At 37.4% G+C, this 22,269-nt stretch overlaps 1 protein-coding gene and 1 non-coding gene across 2 annotated transcripts in view; one reads left to right on the top strand and one right to left on the bottom strand.

Annotated features, from left to right (window-relative positions):
* The window catches only part of LOC150097255 (ankyrin repeat domain-containing protein 40-like), a 51,509-nt gene extending 39,115 nt beyond the window's left edge, over positions 1–12,394 (bottom strand). Inside the window, exon 1 of the mRNA XM_090407409.1 lies at positions 12,198–12,394. Within this exon, the coding sequence (XP_090263535.1) occupies positions 12,198–12,322 (125 nt within the window). The 5' untranslated portion in view covers positions 12,323–12,394. The remainder of the gene's footprint in view (positions 1–12,197) is intronic.
* An 8,514-nt stretch (positions 12,395–20,908) lies between these two features.
* Positions 20,909–20,998, top strand: TRNAV-UAC (transfer RNA valine (anticodon UAC)). The gene is given in 2 exon segments: positions 20,909–20,945; positions 20,963–20,998. It is a non-coding gene; the product is annotated as a tRNA-Val (tRNA).
* The last annotated feature ends 1,271 nt before the right edge of the window (positions 20,999–22,269 follow it).

Below are 22,269 nucleotides of genomic sequence, written 5' to 3'. Positions count from 1 at the left end.
CATTGCCATTGGGCTTGGAGCAGTGGAAACACATTCTGATAATCATAAAGAGACAGGTGAATCTAGGTTCAGGAAGGTAGCATTCTCCTAGAAGGTGGCAGGAGAATGATATCTGCCTGAATGTACTGTGAGGTTTGATGGAGGAGACATCATGGTCTGAGGCTGTTTTACAGGGTTCAGGCTGCAACTCCTAGTTTCAGTAATAGGAATCTTAATGCTATGCCATATGATATTCTAGACAATTCTGTGCTTCGTTCTGTATGGCGACAGTTCAATGAAGGCCCTTTCCTGTATGGACACAGCGACAACATACAATATGAGATTGGTGCAGGAATTGTTTGATGAGTTGAGTGTTGAAGAACTTGACTGGCCTGCACAGAGCACTGATCTCGTCTCCATCAAACATCTGTGGGATGAATTGGAATGCCAACTGCAAGCCAGGCAGTTCTAACCAACTTTACTAATGCTCTCCTGGAAGAATGGAATATATCAAAATCTAAGTGCCTTCCCTGAAGACTGCAGACCATTATAACACCAAAGCATGGACCAATTCCATATTAATGCCTTGCACATTAGAGTGATAGCAAGGATGAGCGTGTATCCAGATATTTTTGATCAAATAATCTATTTTGGCAGGACAGGAAGGATAAACATGGTGACTAAATATTACATATAAGTTATGTCTTCTCAGAGTGGGATGTTGCTATAGGCCAGGGAACACGGAGGGAGAAGAGTAGTTGATGTTTAGGCATTTAAGATGGAAAAACTGGAAGGGAGAGAGAGAGAGAGATATCACCAGTGCATGGGAACTAGTGAAAACATATTCATTAGCAGTAATAGCATGATATATACCTCAAGTGAAACAAAGATAAAATGTTTTGATGTAAAATGGATGACTGATGAAATTGAACAAGAATCGGAAGATGAAAATGAGGTTAAGGGAAAAGTATAAAGTGATGACTGGAGAGCAGTTGCATGAAGAATATAAAAAAAGTAGATTTTATTACTAAAGGGATGAGAAGGGTTCAAGACTTAAGGGTACAAGGAGAATATGTTTTGAATACTCAGTACTCTGAATGTCTTAATACCCTTGATATCTCAGCACTCTAGATAAAATTTTGTGATCAATCTTTATCCCATTCTCACATTTTAAGAGAATGTGCTAAGGAAATGGTAGCTCCAATGACCTGGCTTTTCACTGAAAGTTTGATTACAAGAAAAGTGCCAAAGGAATGGAAGATGAGTTAGTCTCCCATGAGACTAAGTCATAATTACCCTTGTAGGATGACTTGCAAAGCACTAGGTAGATTTCCAACTGTTATTCCACAGGAAACTTTAATTCCTAATTTAATTTAGTGCAGGAAGTCTTTAGATGGTGTGACTACTTGGACAGTATGCAAGAGAATGCTTCTTGTCATCTGGTTTATGATTATCATGCCATTTGTCTCTGAGTAAAGAGGTTGCTCATACATCATGCCATTTTCAAAGGACTTTGTTGAAGCAGCCAAGTACTTCTGTCCAGTTATAGAATGCAGTGTTATCTCACTGAGTCACTTCTAGTTTTCCAGTTCCCTGCCTATGAGGCTGATTTTTCATTAGGTTAGTTTTCAGTGTTTATTAGGATGGTGTTAGGGTAGTTTTCCAGTGTGGATTCGGTCCTTACCATTTGGATAGTAGGCTGCTATGAAACTTTTCCAGGAATGGTAAGATGGCCAGCATATCAATATAATATTCTATCCACAATCTTTGAATGCCCTTAGAGAGAGAGAGAGAGAGAAAGAGGGGGGAGGGGGAGGAGGACAGTACTCTTTTCTCTCTCGCACACAAGTTAAAGTGTGAATTAGTTATTTATTTTCAAACAGAAGTGTTTCCCTGTATCGGGAGTTAACTTTATGTTAGACCACATCCATATAATCTCTGACCTTCAAAGAGATACTCATGTTCAACTCTGTCAAAATCTTTTTCTTAGTCCAGGCTGATCAATCCTAAGTTTTCATTATAAATATTAGCAGTGGTCCGCGCGGTTAGCCTAGTGGCTTCGCGCTTCGCAACCATATGCCTGGGGAAGGAGTGTCCTGGGTTCGATTCCCGTCGACGACGTGAGGATCTTAAGGATCTTCCTCAGCCATAGCCAAGTTAGCCAGTCTTGGGCGTGGACAGCAGGGTTTTTTCCCCAGTTTATTCTGGGGTTTTTCATCCCGCAAAGCAGGCAAACTGGCCTTGAGAACTCAACACTACAGGCCATAGGATACACCGGGGCATAAGGCTGACCACCTTATCCTGTAAACGGAGTGAGGTCCGATGATCAATGGACCCTCGACACCGCAAGGTAAAAGAGGGTATAAGGAAGATGAGATGAGATATTAGCAGTGTATGAGGTCTCTGATCAGGTGTATGTTAGTCATGGCACAGAGTAAATTTGATAGCAGTTGACAGCATCAAGCAAGGTGGGCTTCAGTCTGTTTGCTATGGCTTCTGAAATAATTTTATAATCATAACAAATCAGGGAAATTAGTTGCTACTTTTGAAAGTCTGTTTGATTTCCCTTCATGGGAATGAGATTACTGAAGTTGTGATGGACTATAGAAGTCAACTGGAAGAAGCTTCTATTGTTTGAAAAAGGCATGGTCCAAGTTGATTCCACAACACACAAAGCAGTCCGAAAACAATCTTGTCCATGTCTGAAGATTTCTGTTTTATTAAGAACTTACATATTCTCAGTTCTGGAATAGATTTCCATATTATCCTTCAATGGGGCAAGGACAACATGATTACTTTAATATCACCAAAATGCATTCTTGCTTTTTCTCTCACAAAAGGAATCTTATCTCACCTATCCTTCCCATCAACAATACATAAATTTCGGTAGGACCTGTGTTTTTGTTTTTTTTTGTGTGTGTGTGAATTTTTTGGAGGATACCAGCTAGGGTTTTGCAAGAATGTGCAAGGGAACTGGCAATGGCTTTGACTATGCTGTTTAATTTAAGTCTCAGCTCTGGTAGAGTTCCAAGGGAATGGAAAGAGGGCAAAATAATTCCTTTGCATAAGGAAGGTTGTAAGACTGCAGTAGCAAATTATATACCAATCAGTATCTCAGGCATGGTGGTAAAAGTATTAGAAAAATTGGTAAAAAAAGGGAATTCAAGAATGGGTAGATAAAAGTATGATATTGTATGAGGTCAACATGGCTTTGTGAAAGGTCGGTCATGCCATTGTAATTTACTAACTTTTTATATTAGAGTAACAGCTGAGTAGGATAAAGGAAATGGCTACATGATGATTTTGCTGGATTTTACAAGGGCATTTGACAGAATACCACATGGAACAAATGGGGATGGATATGACACTTAAGTGGATAAGAGGGTGGCTGCTGCACAGATATCAAAAAGTGGTATATGGAGGGACAGAATCAAGGCAAAAACAGGTGACCAGTGGTGTGCCACAAGGTTCAGTGCTGGGACCATTGCTGTTTAATTTGTACATAAATGATATAGGAAATAACCTGAAAGGAAATACAGGTAACCCTCGTATAACACGGTACTTATACAATGGTTTCGATATAAGACAGTCTACAAACTATAGTAACCCTTTATCTTTTCACATATTTTTCAACGCACGACTTAAAAATCAAATTTTATCTTTGTTAAATTTGCATCTGCCCATATCGTGCATGTAGTTATAAGGGGAAATACCCTTTAGCACGCATGTATCAATTGTTTACCATATAAAGTATTTATTGTTGAAAATTGTCTTCATTTTCTGCCAGGAAAGAGCATTAAAAATCATAAGTATGTTAATCTCAAGCTGAGCACTTTATTTTTTGGTGAATTACATAAAAAAAAACATTACATATTGTATGTAAAAAAAATTATTTTTTATAGTAAAACCATTTAGAGCGCTTTTCCGATATAAGCATTTGTTAATAGGGATAAACCCACCCACTGTAAACTGCCAAGGTAACAATTGAACAAGACTGAAGATACATTCAGTTTCGATCAGCACATGAGACTCAACCTTCGCTAACTCCTTCATAAATGCTCCAATGAAGCACTTCATAAAAATCAAATTTTATCTTTGTTAAATTTGCATCTGCCCATATCTTGCATGAAGTTATAATGGGAAATACCCTTTAAAAGTTAAAAAGTGAAATTGTTTTTCATCTTTCCTTTTCATGGTCCATGTTTCGCTTCCGTATAGTAGAGTTGGTTGTGACAAGACATTATATAGTCTGATTCTAGTGTGTTTTTGTACTAAGGATGGCTTAAATATATTATTTATTATGATCTTGGGATGTGATCTATCATATTCTTTGTATGATAGATCACATCCCAAGTATCTGAAAGTGTTTACTTGTTCTAGTATTTTATTATCTATCACTGTTTTACTTCTTATTGGTTTTCCCCTTTGAATGCCATTATTTTTGTTTTTTTCTTTAGATATTGTCATATTATATTGCTTTGAGATATCATTTAATGATTTTTGTAAGTCATCTTCTGATGTAGCTAATACCATTTTATCATCTGCAAATAGTAGTGTATCTATCTTCATTTGCAGGATCATTTGTATACCAAATGAGTTATGCTGTTTCCAGATTGTTAATATTTCACTTTTCAATATATATATTGAAAAGCAGAGGTGAGAGGGTACATCCTTGTCTTATTCCTCTTGATATATCTTTCCATTCTGAGATGAATTTATGAATTTATAATTTTTTAATAATTTTATACTAAGTATTTGTTTCATAGTTTATGTTTTCTTAACTTACATGAATTACCTGAATTAAATAAAAAAACATTTTTGTTGGATATGTCATTGTTTATATAATCTTAAAAAAAAAAAAAGATTTCAGACCCTACTTTTTCTATGTGATCTGAGTCTCACATAACGCAATTTATATAACGTACCATTTTTGTGGAACCTAACATCCACGTTATACGAGGGTTACCTGTATTTGGTTTTTACTGATGATACAAAATTAGGTAAAGTAATAGTTAATCAAGACAATGTGGAGAGTTTGCAGAATGATTTAAATGGGATGTCAGCATGGGCAAAAGTGAATGGTGTCAGTTTAATGTCAAGAAATGTAAAGTTAGCTATTTTGGGATAAATAGATTACAAGCTGTGTATCACACTGTACTCCAGGAAATAGATGAAGTTAGAGATTTAGGGGTGGTGGAAGACGTTAAAGTTTAGAGGACATACTGCTAAGGCTGCCCATAAGATTACTTGGCTATTGAAGAATACATTAACAAGTAGAGATAAGCAAGTTGTAATTCCTCTTTATAAGGATGTGATACGCCCACATCTGGACTACTGTGCGCAAGTCTGGTCCCCTGAGCTTGGGGATGAGAAAGCGGTGGAGAGCATTCAGAGGCGAGTGACCAAAATGGTGAGTGGCCTGTGGAACGTGCGCTATGAGAAAAGATTGAAGGTGTGCAGATTGCAAAAGTTGGTTGATAGAAGAAAAAGAGGGGATATGATGGAAACATTTAAGTTGCTTAAAAGGTTTTATAGGATAGATGCAGGGAAATTGTTTCAGCACTTGGCTAGCGGGAAGAGAACAAGAGATCATCCCTGAAGTTGAATAAAGGTGTGGTTAATATGGGTGTGCGAGGACTAGATTTCTTGCTTGGAGACTTGTGAATGCTGCCTGTTAATGTTTCAAGGATAGGTATGATGGAGCGTGTGGACAGATTGTATCTCCCGTGATGAGGCTTCAGACCCCACAGAGGCACCTGTATAATAATAATAAATTGATGGGGGGGTGCTTAAGGGTCAAAACTGTATAAATGAGGGGAGAGACTTCCACATAGCCTTTAAAGAAATGTGGAGAACTCACCAGCAGTTCTGACCTAATGTCCAATTCTCACCTTCTTGTGGTGCACCCTGTTAGGTATCTACCTGGATACTGAATAAATGAGAATGGGCTGGCAATTTGGGATTTAGCTGACCAAATTGTATTCTTATTAGATTAAACCACAAGATAAAATGATAGTACAACATGAACAGAATTTCATGCCAGCTGGGGCATCACCTAGTTAAACAAGGTCCCATTGTTTATGCCAGGAAACCAGGGCGAACAGTGAAAGGTTAGTTACTGGAACAAATCCTAAAACACATCCCATCTCAACATCAGAGTTCAAGATCGGTACTATCAACATAAGAAGCCTGAATGGCAAAGATGCAGCTAGAAGAGGAAATGGATAAGTACCAGATCGACATAATAGCATTACAGAAACAAAAAATGATAAAAACTGGCGAGATCTTTCTGAGCAATAAATACAAAATGTTATATTCAGGCAATGACAATCAAGGAAAAGAAGGACTAGCCATATTATTCAACACTAAATATGAGGCTAATCTTCTTGAATGGCAGGAAATATCAAGTAGAGTGATGTGAGCAAATATAAGAATGGGGAACTGGACAATGAGACTTATTTGTGCCTATGGTCTCATAGAAGGTTCTACTAAGGGAGAAGTGGAGAATTTTTTTTAGGCTTTAGAGAAAGCAACTGACACAATGAAAAATGAAAAGTTGGTCTTTGTTGGGTATCTCAATAGCAGAGTAGGAAATTATTGTCAGACACAAAAATATTTTGGGAAAATTTGGAGAAAGGAGCAAAACTAATAATAATGGCAAATACCTGTTGGATTTCTGCTCAGGACATGAACTGGTTATTACTAACACAATGTTCCAACATAAAAATGTGCACAAATTCAAATGGAGAGAAGAGGTAAGGAATAAGAAAAGTCTCACTGACTATGTTATTGTTGATAGTGATGTTTTCTCCCTGGTGCAGGACACCAGAGTGTACAGAGGATTTGAAATTGGAAGTGATCACTATTTAGTCTTGAGCAGGATAAAATTGAATTTCATATTGAAAAGAAGAACATGTAAGAAAGTTTTAAAGCGAATAAAAGTTGAGCAGCTCTCAGATATGAACTGTAGACTAAAATACACAAAGATTATTGAAAAAAAAAATTACAGAGTTTGAGAACAAGAACCAAAGATTGGAGATTCAGCGGCAAATTCTGAAGAAAACATTGATTCAGACAGAGAGGCATGTGGTGAGGTTGTTCGCAAGGACAGAAAGATCAGAACTCCATGGTGGACACAGGAAGTTAAAGAGGCAGTTAAGGAAAAGATGAAAGCATATCAAAAGTTCCTGGCAAATAAGTCAGCTTGTGCTCTTAGAGAATACAGAGACAAATGTAAGAAAACTAAACACTGGCTAACTAGTAAAACTAGCTAAACAAAAGTGATAGGAAGACTTTGGTAAAAACATAGAAAATAAATATCAAGAAGGTGGCAATATATTCTGGAGGTTGTTGAAGAAGCTCAGAAATGAAGGAAAGAGTGCTGTAAAAGGAATTAGGTGATAAAGATGACATGAAAACTGGGAAAAAGATATCCTTGATCAATGGAGTAATTAATTCGAAAAATTGCTAAATGAAACAATCAGTAATATTGGTAAAAAACACTGACCAGGCATGCAATCGGGAATATATATTTATACTTTAAGTAGAAAAAGCTATCAAAAGCCTGAAAGGTGGAAAAGCAGCTGGAGTAGATGATATATGACCAGAAATGCTCCGGTATTGAAGTATAAAAGTCTTGCAGTGGTCGTACTGCATAGTTCAGAAGGCCTAGATGAATTCCAGATCCAAATAGTTGAAAAATCATGAGAATATAACAAAGGTTTATATTTAGGTTTTGCAGATCTGGAAAAGGCATATGAAAAGGTGCCAAGAGAGTGAAACTATTGGACAAGCAATACTTAGTCTTTATTTGAGTTAATGTTATATCTGGTGTCAGACAAGGATGTACATTATCCCCTGTTATTCATTATCTATATGGATCACATTATGAAGGAAAGGTGATATTAAACCTGATATCCAAAATTGGAGATGTTAATCTCAGCTCTATGCTTTATGCAGATAATGTTATACTTCTAAATAAATTTGCTACAAGCTTGCAAGATTCCCTGACTAAATGGAATAACTGTTGTAATATATTTCGTATGAAGGTCAGCAATAACAAGACAAAGACAGAAGCATTGAAAATGAACTGCATCATGAATGGAGAACCTATAGAGCAAGTAAAACATTTCAGCTACTTAGAAACAATTTTTAATGAAGATGGTAAATTCAATATGGAAATAGACAACAGAGTCTAACTGTTCATTGTTATTGACTAAATGCCTTGAAGCTGATGACCAGTGTGCTGTGATGTTCAACACACTGGAATCGGTCTACTCTGTGATCAAGGGTGCAGCAAGGTCACAAACTATATTGACAGGTTCAAGGACAGCCACAGAAAGATGGTCCTACATAAAATCTTGGAGTGATGGCAGAGAGTGGGACTGAAGTTCTGAGGGCACATCACATGTGTTGCAAGACTGCACATCATATTGCTGCTATGATAAAAAGTACATCGACATGTAGGGATAAGAAAGTGGTGGTGCATCTATATAAGGCATTTGTCAGACTACATATGGATTATTGTGCTCAGGTTTGGTCACCTAGTTCTGTATAGTATTTCCACATCACATCAATGTGATGTGGAAACACTATACAGAGTCCAAAGACAAATAATCAAAGTGATATCAGGAAAAAGGACTAACACTATACAGAGTCCAAAGACAAATAATCAAAGTGATATCAGGACTCTGGATTGTTAGTTATAAAGAGCGTTTTTAAGAGAATGTGGATTAGAGAGGTTGACAAGAGGAAAAGAGGAGATATGATAGAGACCTTCAAGTTAGTTAAGGGATTCTATCAGATTAATACAAAAGAAATTATAAATTAAAATGGGAAGATAAGAGGTCATCCCTGGAAGTTGTACAGAGATATGGTAAAGGTACAGGTAGTGTAAATAACCTGAAAACTCATTATGATAGATTTTACTGGTTGAGTGGGCCTCCCATGATGAGTCTGTTGGCTCTATGGAAGTTACCAAATAATAACAATTTATGACTCACTATTTTGATTCATCTTTTGAATGTAGTTAACGGTCTATCTCCCGAATGATGTTCGCATAGCGTTGGTACATATTGAAATATGAAATATATTGGAGTTTTTTTATCCTATCCTTCTCATCCATCTAGGACAGGTTGAGTCCCCCTCCTAATGAAGGGTTATTGGCGTATTAATGCAGCCGGTTCGCCACTCCTCTGCTGCATCCCCTAAGGGTGATACGATATTCATGACTGTATCCGTGTGGGTTCATGGGGCCGGTTTGCTTCTTGCAGAATGAAAAACCCCAGATAAACTGGGGGAAAAAACCCTGCTGTCTATGGCCCAAGACCGGCTAAGTTGGCTATGGCTGAGGAAGATCCTGAAGCTCCTCACGTCGTTGATGGGAATTGAACCTAGGACACTCCTTCCCCAGATGTATGGTTGCGAAGTGCATAACCACTAGGCTAACAGCACATTTTTTTAAAAATTTTTTTAAAAATAAATTATATATAATTTTTGTTATATGTGTAAGTTATTTTAATGTCTACTGCACATGTTCCATTAAAACTATTAACTGACAGAATGTTATTTTGGTCCTGTTTACCCCTCTTTTTTTTTTTTTTTTTGAATTAAGTTTTGCAGCTGGGAGATGAGTTTAGCAATCTTTGCAAAATTTGAAGGCTATATGAAAGACCCTCACACACTTTTTCTAGGAAGGATGAAATCTGTGTATATGAAGTTCATTTTTGGATTTCTCCTTGTCCAAGCAAGTTTTTCCCTCTTCATTATCTGGTTTCTCCAATGAAGGGATCGTGTGTGGATTCACCCATAAGATGGAAATTTATGGGCTGAACAAAAATTGAGTAACAAACAAGCAACTTCTTCACTTGACAAGAGACCGTGATCAACCAGATAGCTATAGGTGCACTAAGTGCTACTACTCCTCCCCCAAAGCCTTCATCAAATCCAAAAGGCAATCATGTTTCTTGTGGAACAAAACCAACTGAGCCAACCTACTCTATATATCTGCAAATCACTCAAAAAGGGAGGACATAACCTAGACTTCATTGAAAACAAAATCACATCATTGGATCATCTTTCTCCATAAGAAACTTCAGGCCAACCAGAGCTATACAAATCAAACAGTCTGGAAAGAATCCACCAGAGGATTCATACTGTCCACAATCTTCTGTTTGTGCCATCATTCATAAATGATCTTCATTCTAACAAGATGGATTGCTATGCTGCAAAAGTAAAAAACCTCATCACACACAGACTTGATCCTCCTGGTCAGTTGTGCTCACAGGGACTCTTTTCAAAAAGAAACAGATGTCCCACAACTGACCAAATCTTTCAGTTTCCTACATGGAATTTAGCAGGAATACCAAATTGCAGACCTAATCTAGTGGAAAACCTTCAGTTAAAAATTCCAAAAGCAAAGATGCAAACAATTATAAAAATCTTTCCAAATATCACTATACTTCAAGGCATATGATTTACTGAAACTCCCACCAACAAACATTTTAATTTGTGTCATCTAAATCTCCCTACCACTTTTGTATGCCAACTGTAAGAAAATGCAGCACTTCCTTGCATTAATGCAATTAAGTCTCACTATTTACATGTGTATCCACATTCCATCCTCACCTGCATATACTAGCCAGCCACCCAAATTTTAATGGGAACTCCCTTACAAGATGTGGCATGTCAGAGCAGATGCAAAAAACAATGGAGGTTGTGACACATCCTTCCATTCCAACAAACGATCACAAATTTGGATTGAGAAAATAGGACGGTTATCTCTTCTGCAACAAACCAGGTACCTTGGCACCGACATATCTAAATGAAGATTACTGATAATATCTACTCTACACAGACCAGAAAGAGAGAATATGTAACTTCCTTCATTGTTGACAGTGCTATCGTCTACAACTTTTACCTAAGCGTTACCACTTATCAGTCACCACGTCCAAACAATACTTCACACAAAATTTACATAGGATGTTGCAGAGTGACTGCTCTCAAATCCTAGTATGCAAACTGGAACACATGGCGCCCTTCTTGGACTAAAGAAGATTATGGTAACATCAACTTTCTCACATAATGGAAAAGGAACTCAGAACTATGATGTGTCCTCAGTACAAGAGTGAAAGATATCTTTTCTTTCTTATTTAGCACAAGTGTATTATATATTTGATAACCCCTTTTAAAATCCTTTTAACATGCATTTTGTAAAATGTAAATAGTTTATTCAAATGTACTTTTTCCAAGTTTAATATATATATATATATATATATATATATATATATATTGCCTATGTGCCTAAGCAAGCATTTATCACCCCTCATTTTTGCTGGCTTGGTTGGTCGTGTATCCACTTTTCCAACACGCATTCTGTAGGCGTGAATCCCGCTGTTGGCAAGGATGTGTGGGATCGTCATTAGGTGGGGAATGAACTTCATCATCCAGCATGAGACTACTACCCTGCTTAATGGCGACCTAATGACTTGAAAAAGTTTCATGTTTGGTTTCTGGGGGTAAAGTTTCTAGTCTATATAAAAATATACAACAAAACTATTTTTTTTTTTTAATCCTTAGCCCGCCCCGTGATACTAACGTACTATAGGTTTACAATCTTTAGTGGGCGAGAGCTAAATAAAAAAATAAATAAATACTGTGACATGAGTTTTCATGATGCTCTTCATTCACTTTTAGAAAGATTAAACACGCCTACTCCGGAGATAAAAACTACTTCTTATCATCCCTTTTCTATTATTTAAAAAAAACAATAAAAAAAACAAAAAAAAAAACATTGATATAAATATGAAATACAGCTCGTGATAAAGTTTACAAACTGAACTGTTCTAAATATAAATGTATATTAAGCCCATTACAGTCAGCAACGTGCAAAAAAAAAAAATATATATAAAAAAATAACATGTTACCCCGGGAAGAATGTAAAGAAAACAAAGCGTGAAAAAGAATGCCTCGAATGCCTACCTTTCAGTGAGAATAGCGCAACTTACTAAAATTAGGGCTCGTTTCAGGTTTGGAAATTAATCCATTTCGAAAATCGGACTCTTTCGGACACATAATATATTATGTGGCATGCATTTTGGAAATTATGAAAAGGAGTCATTTTTTGTAAATTGATACCAAATCAACGAATTTTACGATGTGTGATGCCAAAATAACAGTTGACACTTCACCCAGTGTCTATAAATTCAAAATTTACATACCATCCATTGATTTCATGTTGCGAATTAATATTAACTCCTCTTTCTACAAGTTTCCTTGCTGCTGCTTCATCACCAACGCACGATGCCTCTCGAAGTTTCTCCTCTGATGATTTACTTGAATCCATTCACAACAATAAAATAAACTCACTTCCTTTTAAAAAAAAAAACATATACTCAACATATATAATAACCCTCTCAAGTCAGTTCTCCGGAAGAGGGAGCTCTACCCATGTCGTTGCAAACCAAAGAGGGAACAACGGCCTGATAGCAAATATACTTTCAACAAGTCTAAAATTACACAAGCCAAACAGGCTTTAATTCAGGGATTCAAAAATTGATTTATATCAAGTATTTTCGTGATTAAAATATAAAGAGTAATCGCGGATGGAAGTACTGCAAAGAGATTGGCAAGTTTTAAACTTCGTAACTTATCACTTCTCGGAAATACAAACAAAATGTTTAAAATATTTAATATACTGTGCACAAAAGAGCCTGTAGCTAAGTGAAACTGGCATTTACACCCCACGACACTTGACCGCACAAAGGAAGACTTACGTTCAAATCTAGTCGCCAACTAGTGGAACATTTTCTAAGCCTTTTTTATACCGGTTCCCGAGTTAGTCGATCTCTAACACGTGCAAACAAGTTTTCTTTCCAGGAAACTTGGGTTTTTCGTCCCGCAAATTCAAGAAAAACAACCTTCGAACTGCGCACAATTTTCAGACATTGAAATATATAAACTGTGTTAGAATTAGGATTAGGGACAACGAGATGGCAACACTTGTTAGCTGTCTCTTCGCTGCGTGCCGATAAAGTTACTGAGAGCCTTGGGCCAGCTCGGCTATCTCTGATTGTGCCAGTGGAGATTGAACTGACCACTCAGTCGCTAAAAGTTGTTAGATAGAGCTAAAACGGCCTCGCTTACTCCTTCATATGGAAATAAAAGAAATTAGCTGATTCTTTTTTATTGTGCACAAAAGATTTATCTTAATGTGTCATCCTTGCATGGGTTCAAGCAGAGAACCATATGTCTCTGGTAATAGTTAATCAAGATGGCACAAAAAGCTTGCAGGATAAATTCAATAGGCTAACAGTATGGATAAAATATAATTGATGTTGATTTAATGTGGAAAAGTATTCGGTGAAGCAGTTTGGGAAAAAAAAGATTACACTATGTACTACATTGAGGGCACTGTCATCATCAATCAGCTAACGCCTTTTTATTCCCGTATACGGGGATAGGCGAGGCCATTTAGCCCTATCTAACTTTTGGAGACTGAGTGGGCAGTTCAATCTCCACTGGTACCAATCAGAGATAGATGGCCCAAGGCTATCACTAATTAAGCGGTACTCAGTGAAGAGAGACGGCTCAAATGTGCCGCCATCTCGTGGTCCCTAACCTTAACAGAATATATTTAATGTCTGAAATAATGTGGGTTCTACGGTCGATTTCCTTGAGTTTACAGGACGAAAAACCCGAGTTTCCGGGAGGAAAAACCTGCTTGCCCGTGCCAGAGATCGACTAACTCGGGAACCGGTCGAAAAAAGGCTTAGAAAAATTTCCTCTAGTCGCCGACTAGACTCGAAACCAAGTCTTCCTTCGTGCGGCCAAGCGCCGTGGTTGGCAAACGCCACATCCACTGAGCTACACAGGCTCTTCATTGAGGGCACTGTACTCCAGGAAATTGTTGAAGCAGGAATTTGGGGGAAGTAGTAGATAGAGAATTGAAGTTTGCAGGTCATATTGCCAAACTAGCCAGAACAGCTAGTTTACAGGATTACTTAGTTATTGAAGGACATACTAATAAGCAGAGATAAGGAAGTTATCATTCCTCTTTATAGAGCTTCGATACGAACCCATCTGGATTATTGTATTGAGATCTGGTCATCTGAATTTCTTGGAAATGAGGAAGTCGTGAATAGGATTCAGGAGCGAGTGATCAAGATGATAAGTGATCTATGGAATGCTTCCTATGAGGATAGATTGAGGTTATGACGATTGCAAATTTTGGTTGATAGGCGAAAAGAGAGAGGATTAGTTGTTTCTATCATACCGATCATATATATCATATTATGTGTTACTTAAAGAATTTTATAAGATTAATAAAAAAAAGAAATATCTCAGACCTTGGCTGTAGGGACAAGAGGAGTTATCGTTCCTGTAAGTTGGATATGAGTATCGTTATCAAGGGTGTTAGGATTAAATTTTTCGCTGAAAGAGTTCAAAATGAATGAACGGTTTACTAGAGTCAGTTGTGAGTGCTTTGTAGGTTAATAGTTTTAAGGACGGATACGATAGAGTTTGTGTTATGGTTTGGATCTCCCACGATCAGTCTTAGTACTCCCTGGAAGTGCCGGTGCAATAATAATAAAAAAACATCTACTATGCTTTATTTACTTATAGGGAGTAAGTGAGATCGTTTAGCCCTAAATTTGGTGGTATGGAACAGTTCAATCCCCAACCAGTAGCCAATTACAGATAGCTAGTCTAAAAATATCACTAATTATTCTAATTATTAAAGGCATCTAGTATAGAGACGGCTTAAAAGATAATAACACTTTATACACCAATACTTGAAATATGATCTATTCTTTTCAGTTTCATATTTATAATCGGTTCCCGAGCCTATGTAGCACAGTGGAATAAGTGTGACTATAGATATAAAAGAAAGGGTTGTGAAAAAAAAAAAAAGGTGAGGAACTCTCTACCTTTTGAAAAAGTTTTTAATGTATATTTATGATATTCTATAAAAAAATATATAACATTTTTGATCCTTGCCATTCTGTCAGAGCTTTCGCGAATTGTATGATTATAGTGGAAGGAGGTTATAAATAAGTAAAACGAGTTCCTGCAGCCTTGATTCAATCCGGAAAAATAATAATTTCCGAAGTGATTACTTTTTTCGATTTCTGTGAGTGTTATATGGCTGCATTTAAAAATCGTATTAAAATTTCATTTTATCCGTGTTTCAGTGTAGTATTTGCTAATGATAATCTAATCTCACCACGAAGTGTAAGCCCTTTGTGCTTCTGACATAAACGGCACGCGTGAAGCAGAGCTGTTGTTTATTTGACCTTAATGCTTTCCAAGTATATATTAATGGATAAATTCAAGAACTCAAAGTTATTATTATTATTATTATTATTATTATTATTATTATTACTGGTAACGCATTCCACACATTCACCACCCTCCAAGCAAAAAATCTAGCTCAAACACCCTTGTAAACCACACTCTTACAGAATCTCCATGGATGATCCCTCGTTCTCTCCCTTCCTGCACTGTTCAGAAAAATGCCCTCAGTATCAATCCTATAAAACCATTTAATAATTTCTATGCCTCTATCATATCTCCTCTCGTACGTCTATCAGCTAGTTTTTGGAGCCCACAGACCTTCATTCTTTCCTGGTAGGAAATATTTCAAACACCTGCAACAATCTTTCAAACACCTGTAACTTGCCACCGGATCCAATCCATCATTTCTTCATCGTCAAGAAATCCAAGTGACCAGATCTGTATGCAATATACCATATGCGGCCATATTAATTCCTTATAAAGAGGAACAATAACTTCCCTGTCCCTGCTTATCTGTGTGTTCTTCAATAACAATGTATTGATAATTTGATTGTGATGTTCTGGCAACCTTTGCAGTATGCCCTCTAAACTTAAGTTCTCTGTCAATAAAAACCCCCAATCTCTTGCTTCGTCAAATTCTTGCAGTTCAGTTCTGTTACTATAGTACACAGCATATGATCTCATTCTACCAAAGTGCACCACCTTACTCTTAGCCACATTAATCTGACAGCCATTTACCTTAACCCATACCGACAGCCCATTTAAGTTATCCTGCAAGATATCTACATCATTTGAATTGAAAATCACTCTTCCCAATCTTGCGTCATCAGCAAACTAGAGGATATTTCCTTAAAAATTATTTCCAATATCATTAATGTACAAAAAATATTATCAATTAATCGCATTGCACCAATTAAGGTGAGCACTGATGCGAAATGTAATTTTGTAGCGCGGGTTGCATAAGCCACACGATAGCATATATAAATATATACAGAGTATATATTTATATGTAAGCCTGTGTGGCTCAGTGGATGTGGCGTTTGCACACCACCGCGCTTGGCCGCACGAAGGAACACTTGGTTTCGAGTCTAGTCGGCGACCAGAGGAAATTTTTTCTAATCCTTTTTTCGACCGGTTCCCGAGTTAGTCGATCTCTGGCACGGGCAAGCGGGGTTTTTCGTCCCGTAAACTTAAGAAAATCGACCCTAGAACCCGCATTATTTCAGACATTAAGTATATTGTGTTAGGGTTAGGGACCACGACATGGCGGCACATTTGAGCCGTCTCTCTTCACTGTGTACCGCTTAATTAGTAATAGCCTTGAGCCATCTATCTCTGATTGGTACCGGTCGAGATTGAACTGCCCACTCAGTCTCCAAAAGTTAGATAGGGCTAAATGGCCTCGCCTACTCCTCGTATTCGGGAATAAAAAGGCGTTAGCTGATTTTTTTATATATATTTATATATATAGAGAGAGTATATATAAATCAGCTAAAGTCTCTTATTCCCGTATAGCGATTGGCGAGTCCATTTTAGTCCTATCTAACTTTTTTGGAGATTGAGGGGGAAAACTGCCCACTATCTTGGGCCAGCTTTCTCTGGCTTCCAAACGGAAGCCAGAGATAGCTGGCCAAAGGCTCTCAGTAATTTAAACGGCACACACTGAAGAGAGGATAACAGGTGCCGCCACCTGTTAGCCATTCGTTGTCTCTAATCCTAATCCTAACATAATTTTTTTTTTTTTTTAATATTGTGTTCGAAGGGTCGATTTTCTTGATTTTACAGGAAGAAAAACCTTAGAAAATATTCCAGTAGTCGGCGACAAGATTTGAACATGGGGTGCAAACACAACTTCCACTGAGCTACACAGGGTAGTGTATATATGTATATATATATATATATATATATATATATATATATATATATATATATATATATATATATATATATATATATATATATATATATATATATTATATTAATAATAATATAATATATATATAATTATTATTATATTATTATTATATATAATCTCATCTCATCTTCCTTATACCCTCTTTTACCTTGCGGTGTCGAGGGTCCATTACGTATAATATATTATATATTATATACATATATATATATATATATATATATTATATTATATATATATATATATATATATATATATATATATATATATAAAGAGTTAGAAGTGGTCTTTATATATATATAGATAGATAGATAGATAGATAGATAGATAGATAGATAGATAGATAGATAGATAGATAGATAGATAGATATAAAGTTAGAAATGGACAGTTCCTTCCTTTTTTAAATATCAAATTAACCACAACATCTGAAAAAATTGAATTCGCAATCTTTAGAAAACCTGCACATACTGACAGGTACCTACATGCGGACTTGCACCACTATCCCATACAGAAATTCGTCAGCACCTCTACTCTTGGCCATCGATCCAAATCCTTATTATTAGACGAACAAAAGTTTAAAAATGAACTAAAACACCTCCACAGTACCTTCAAACAAAATGGATACTCTGAGAAAAATATAAACAGATTTCTTTTTAACCGGCGCCATCAACCACCCAATGAGGATATAACTAATTTCAAAGCCTACATGTCCTTACCTTATATTAGTTCTCTCTCTCTCTCCAAAACTGCCAAAAATCTTAAAGAAATTCAATATCAAGACCTTTATCACTACCTAACCCAAGCTCCGGTGTATTCTAAGCCGTTCGAAAGAGAACCACTACAATCTTCAGTTTCCTGGTGTCTACAAAATCGTTTGTGATTGCGGAAAACCTATTATAGTCAGACGGAAAAATTAATCCTTCTCCGCTTAGAAGAACATTGGAGAGACATTTCTTACAACAGAATTCGGGTAAGTGCCTTGTCAAGCCATACATTGTTTTCTGCAAACACCAATGTTGAAGGCCTTCAACATTAAATTGATTGGAATTTAACAACCAACGTGCACAAATGTTACGACGAACTCGACAGAAGAATACTGGAATAGAAAGAAATAGTTCTTGATGCCTCCCACATGAACAGCAATCTAACAGTTTACCAGAATCACATAGTTCTGCCATTCAACATTGGTGTAAACGCGAATTCACACGTAAGCATGTATGTGACGTTTCAACTAGAACTCAGTCTCCAAGTTAACCTTTTATTACAGTTAATTGTCATGTTACGTTACATCGGAAATGCAATGCTTTCATTTTTATGCTGTGACTCCTGGCGAAGTCGAATTTCCGACGAAACTAGTTATGTTCTATTAAAGTTCAGATTATAAATCCTTGGTGGTTAATCATTAAAATTTAACAAAATATGATAACAAACCGACTAAACCAGCATTCTAATAATGTGTGTGTGTGTGTGTGTGTGTGTGTGTGTGTGTGTGTGTGTGTGTGTGTGTGTGTGTGTGTGTGTGTGTGTGTGTGTGTGTGTGTGTGTGTGTGTGTGTGTGTGTGTGTGTGTGTGTAGAAAGTATTTTACCTTGGGTGTACTAAATGTTAAAGATACTAAGCTATTTTAAACCTGGTTTTACTCATTTTTCCCAAGTAAGCAAGTATTGCAAGTCTTGACCACACACGTAGTGCAAGTCAAGGTAACTCATGGTAAAGGCGGATAAGCTCTCTGATCACTATTCTTACTATTTACTCTTAATGCAAAGCACATCTCCTGGAGGAGATGTATGATGCTATGTATTAAAGGGAAGGGTCCACTACCCGGACCGGTTTCGACCTTATGAATAAATGAAACGGGCTCTAAAAATAAGACGATCTCGAGAGATCGCCCAACTCCGCGTTGTTCCACTCAATGACAGACTCACCCCGTCACCGATAATAACTTCTCAGCATTGACTCTACCCAGTGGCAGGCTCACCCCACCACCAAGCAGGGCTATTATCTCAGCGGTGGCCCTACTCAGGGACAGGCAAAATTCTTTCCCCAAGCAGAGCCTCTCTTAAGCCTTTATTGAGGTGTATTAGTAAAGAAGTAAAGACCTCTCTAAAAATTAGGACGATCCCTAGACCACTCCATAGTGGCCGAAAGACTATCCAACAGTGTTGTTCCATTCAGTGACAGGCTCACTACGTCACCAAGAAGAACTTCTCAGCGTTGGTTCTACCCAGTGGCAGGCTCACCCCACCACCAGCCAGAGCCATAATCTCAGCAGTGGCCCTACTCAGAGCAAGGCAAAAACCTATCCCCAAGCAGAGCCTCTCAAAGCCATCCCCCCAACAGTACCGACCCCTATCGAGGTCTGATCAGTGGGAGCCAGGTTAGAAATTCCAAGATTTTAGTAATACAGAGCTTATAAGTATTTTACCAGAACAAGTTACCATAAGGTGTTTTAACCTTATTAAATAAAAATCTCAGGATGAGAGATAGACGTAGAAAGTACTTTACCTTCGGTATAATAAATGTTAGAGATACTAAGCTGTTTTAAATCTGGTTTTACTCCATTTTCCAAGTAAGCAAACAAAAAAGTAAGTCAAGTTTGTGTCGTGAAGGCAACTCATGGTAAGGGTGGAATAAGCTCTGATCACTATTCTTAATATTTACCCTTAATGCAAAGCACGTCTTCTGGAGGTGATATATGGTGTTATGTATTAAAACAAGGGGCCACTACCCAGACCGGTTTCGACCTTACTGAGGTCTCATCAGTGGGAGCCAGGCTAGAAATACCAAGATTTTAGTAATACAGAGCTTATGAGTATTTTACCAGAACAAGTTACCAGAAGGTGTTTTAACCTGATTAAATAAAAATCTCAGGATGAGAGATAGATGTAGAAAGTATTTTACCTTCGGTATAATAAATGCTAAAGCTACCAAGTCGGGTAAACTAAATCATTTTGGGAGATACGCTGAGGATGTGTATATAAGCTCAGTTACAATGCGCAGACATAATAGCGATACGAATATCAATGAGCAGGATTACGAATCTGTTGAAGGGATGGACTACACTGTGGGTTGCGATGAGATAACTTCTCATGTCCATACACAAATGTCAAGAGCATTAGAAACGAAGTGGGTGAGTTTGTTGTTTTAGTGAATATGCTGTGGCTTAAAATTGTTGGTTTTAGTGAAACCTGGCTCTCAGAATAGGATGGTGTAACTGTAATCGCGTGTGAAGGATAAGGTATTTTTAAGGAATGCCTAAAGAGTTAGGAGAGTATTACTAATTATATCAAATGCCTTGGCTCCAATTAGGATAGAAACGCATGAAAGCAATGATGGTAACAGCACCGAATTTGAGACAATCTAATATCTAATGTGAAGTGAAAGATAACACAATGAAATACACGGGAATGTCGCCATAAACCAAGCAGTTCATTTTCTGGGGATGAAGAAATACATCGCCAAGTTATCCTGATGAGTACTAAACGACTAATTATTTTGAGTTACTTAAATTTTTCAAATAATGATTGGAAGCAGAGAAAACTCATAGTAAAACGAAAGAGAATTTATTGTGCAGTTACGAAGCAACTTCTTCAAGCAGTATGTAAACGATGCAATGCGAGTCAAAAAGAGTGTTATATTTAATCACAGCGTTGGAAGATGTCTCAGTTAGAGAGGTAACTGTTTTGCCATCAGTTGGTGACAGTGATCATAACTAATAAAGAGGTCCGCGTGGCTTAATGGATAAGGCGTCTGACTTACGTCTGACTCGAACCTGCAATCAGAAGATTGCAGGTTCGAGTCCTGTCGCGGACGAGTCATTTTTTTTACCCCATCTAGACTACTGTGCTCAGATTTGGTCACCTAGGTTTCTTCTTGATGGGGAGGAGGTGGAGAGGATCCAGAGGCGAGTGACCAAGATGATAGCAGGTCTGTGGAATGAACCGTATGAGAACAGGTTGAGGATTTGTGGGTTGCAAAAATTGATTGATAGGCGGAGATGGAGAGATATGATTGAGACATTCAAATTACTGAAGGGTTTCTATAAAATTAATTCATAAGATATTTTTGAGAACAGGGCTGGTTGTGGGAGGACTAGGGGACATCCATGGAAACTGGGCAAAAGTGTGGTTAGTAAAGGTGTTAGAGCTGGGTTCTTTACTTTTAGAGTAGTGAATGAGTGGAATGCGCTCCCTGAGTCTGTGGTGGATGCTGTGACAGTGAATGAGTTTAAGGCGAGGTATGATAGATACTGTATGAATGTCAAATAGTTGTGATGAATATGATTTGGGGCCTCCCTCGATGAGTCTAATGACTCCCTGGAGTTGCCTGTAATAATAGTAATAATAATAGTAATAACTTACCGACCCGAGAAGTAACTTATGACAAACTTCGGAGAACATTTCCTTTGGTTCCATAGTATCAGTTACTGAATCGAAAGAAGTGCAAGAGAAGCTTTCCAATGGATCGGCAGTATTAACTGACTGTGTCCTTGGAGTTCGAAGAACAAATAGGGTTAGTGTAAAATGGATTTGCGGCCTTATAGAAGGAATATCATAAGAATGCAAGTGAGAAAAGTTGTGAATAATATAAAGCTCAGACCAGAAAAATGACGAGTATAAAAGAGTAAGCTAAGTTTGAATCAAACATCAGCTAACGTCTTTTATGCTCCTACAGTGAGTATGCAAAGCCGTTTTGAGCATCAATTCCGAAGAGTTGGTCATATTATGCGAATGGAACCGAATAGGTTTCCCTCGCCTGGTACTTGAGATCACTATGGAAGGTAAAAGACACATCGGAAAACCACGATTAACATGGCATAAAGAACTGCATTGGATTTTCAAAGCTGTTAGTGTATGATAGAGCTTGATTTGAGCATATAACGGTGGAAGGTTCTTATCTGCATAGGACTCAACCCCTCTTGAAGATGGAAGAGAAAATGAGAGAATTCTAGGGACTGAGAGGCAGTTCAGTCTTTACGGTAGCCAATCAGAGATAGTTGATCAAAGACTATCATTCATTATACACGACATCCGTGGAGAGGTGGCTGATAGGTGCCGCTATCTTCTGCAGTCGATTTTCTTCAG

The sequence above is a fragment of the Typopeltis vanoorti genome, chromosome 17 (genome assembly GCF_054136105.1).
Source record: "Typopeltis vanoorti isolate ZY-2024b chromosome 17, IOZ_Tvanoo_1.0, whole genome shotgun sequence".
Lineage (NCBI taxonomy): Eukaryota > Metazoa > Arthropoda > Arachnida > Uropygi > Thelyphonidae > Typopeltis > Typopeltis vanoorti.
The sequence above is the reverse complement of the archived record's forward strand: the minus strand, read 5'-3'. Positions and strand labels throughout refer to the sequence as shown.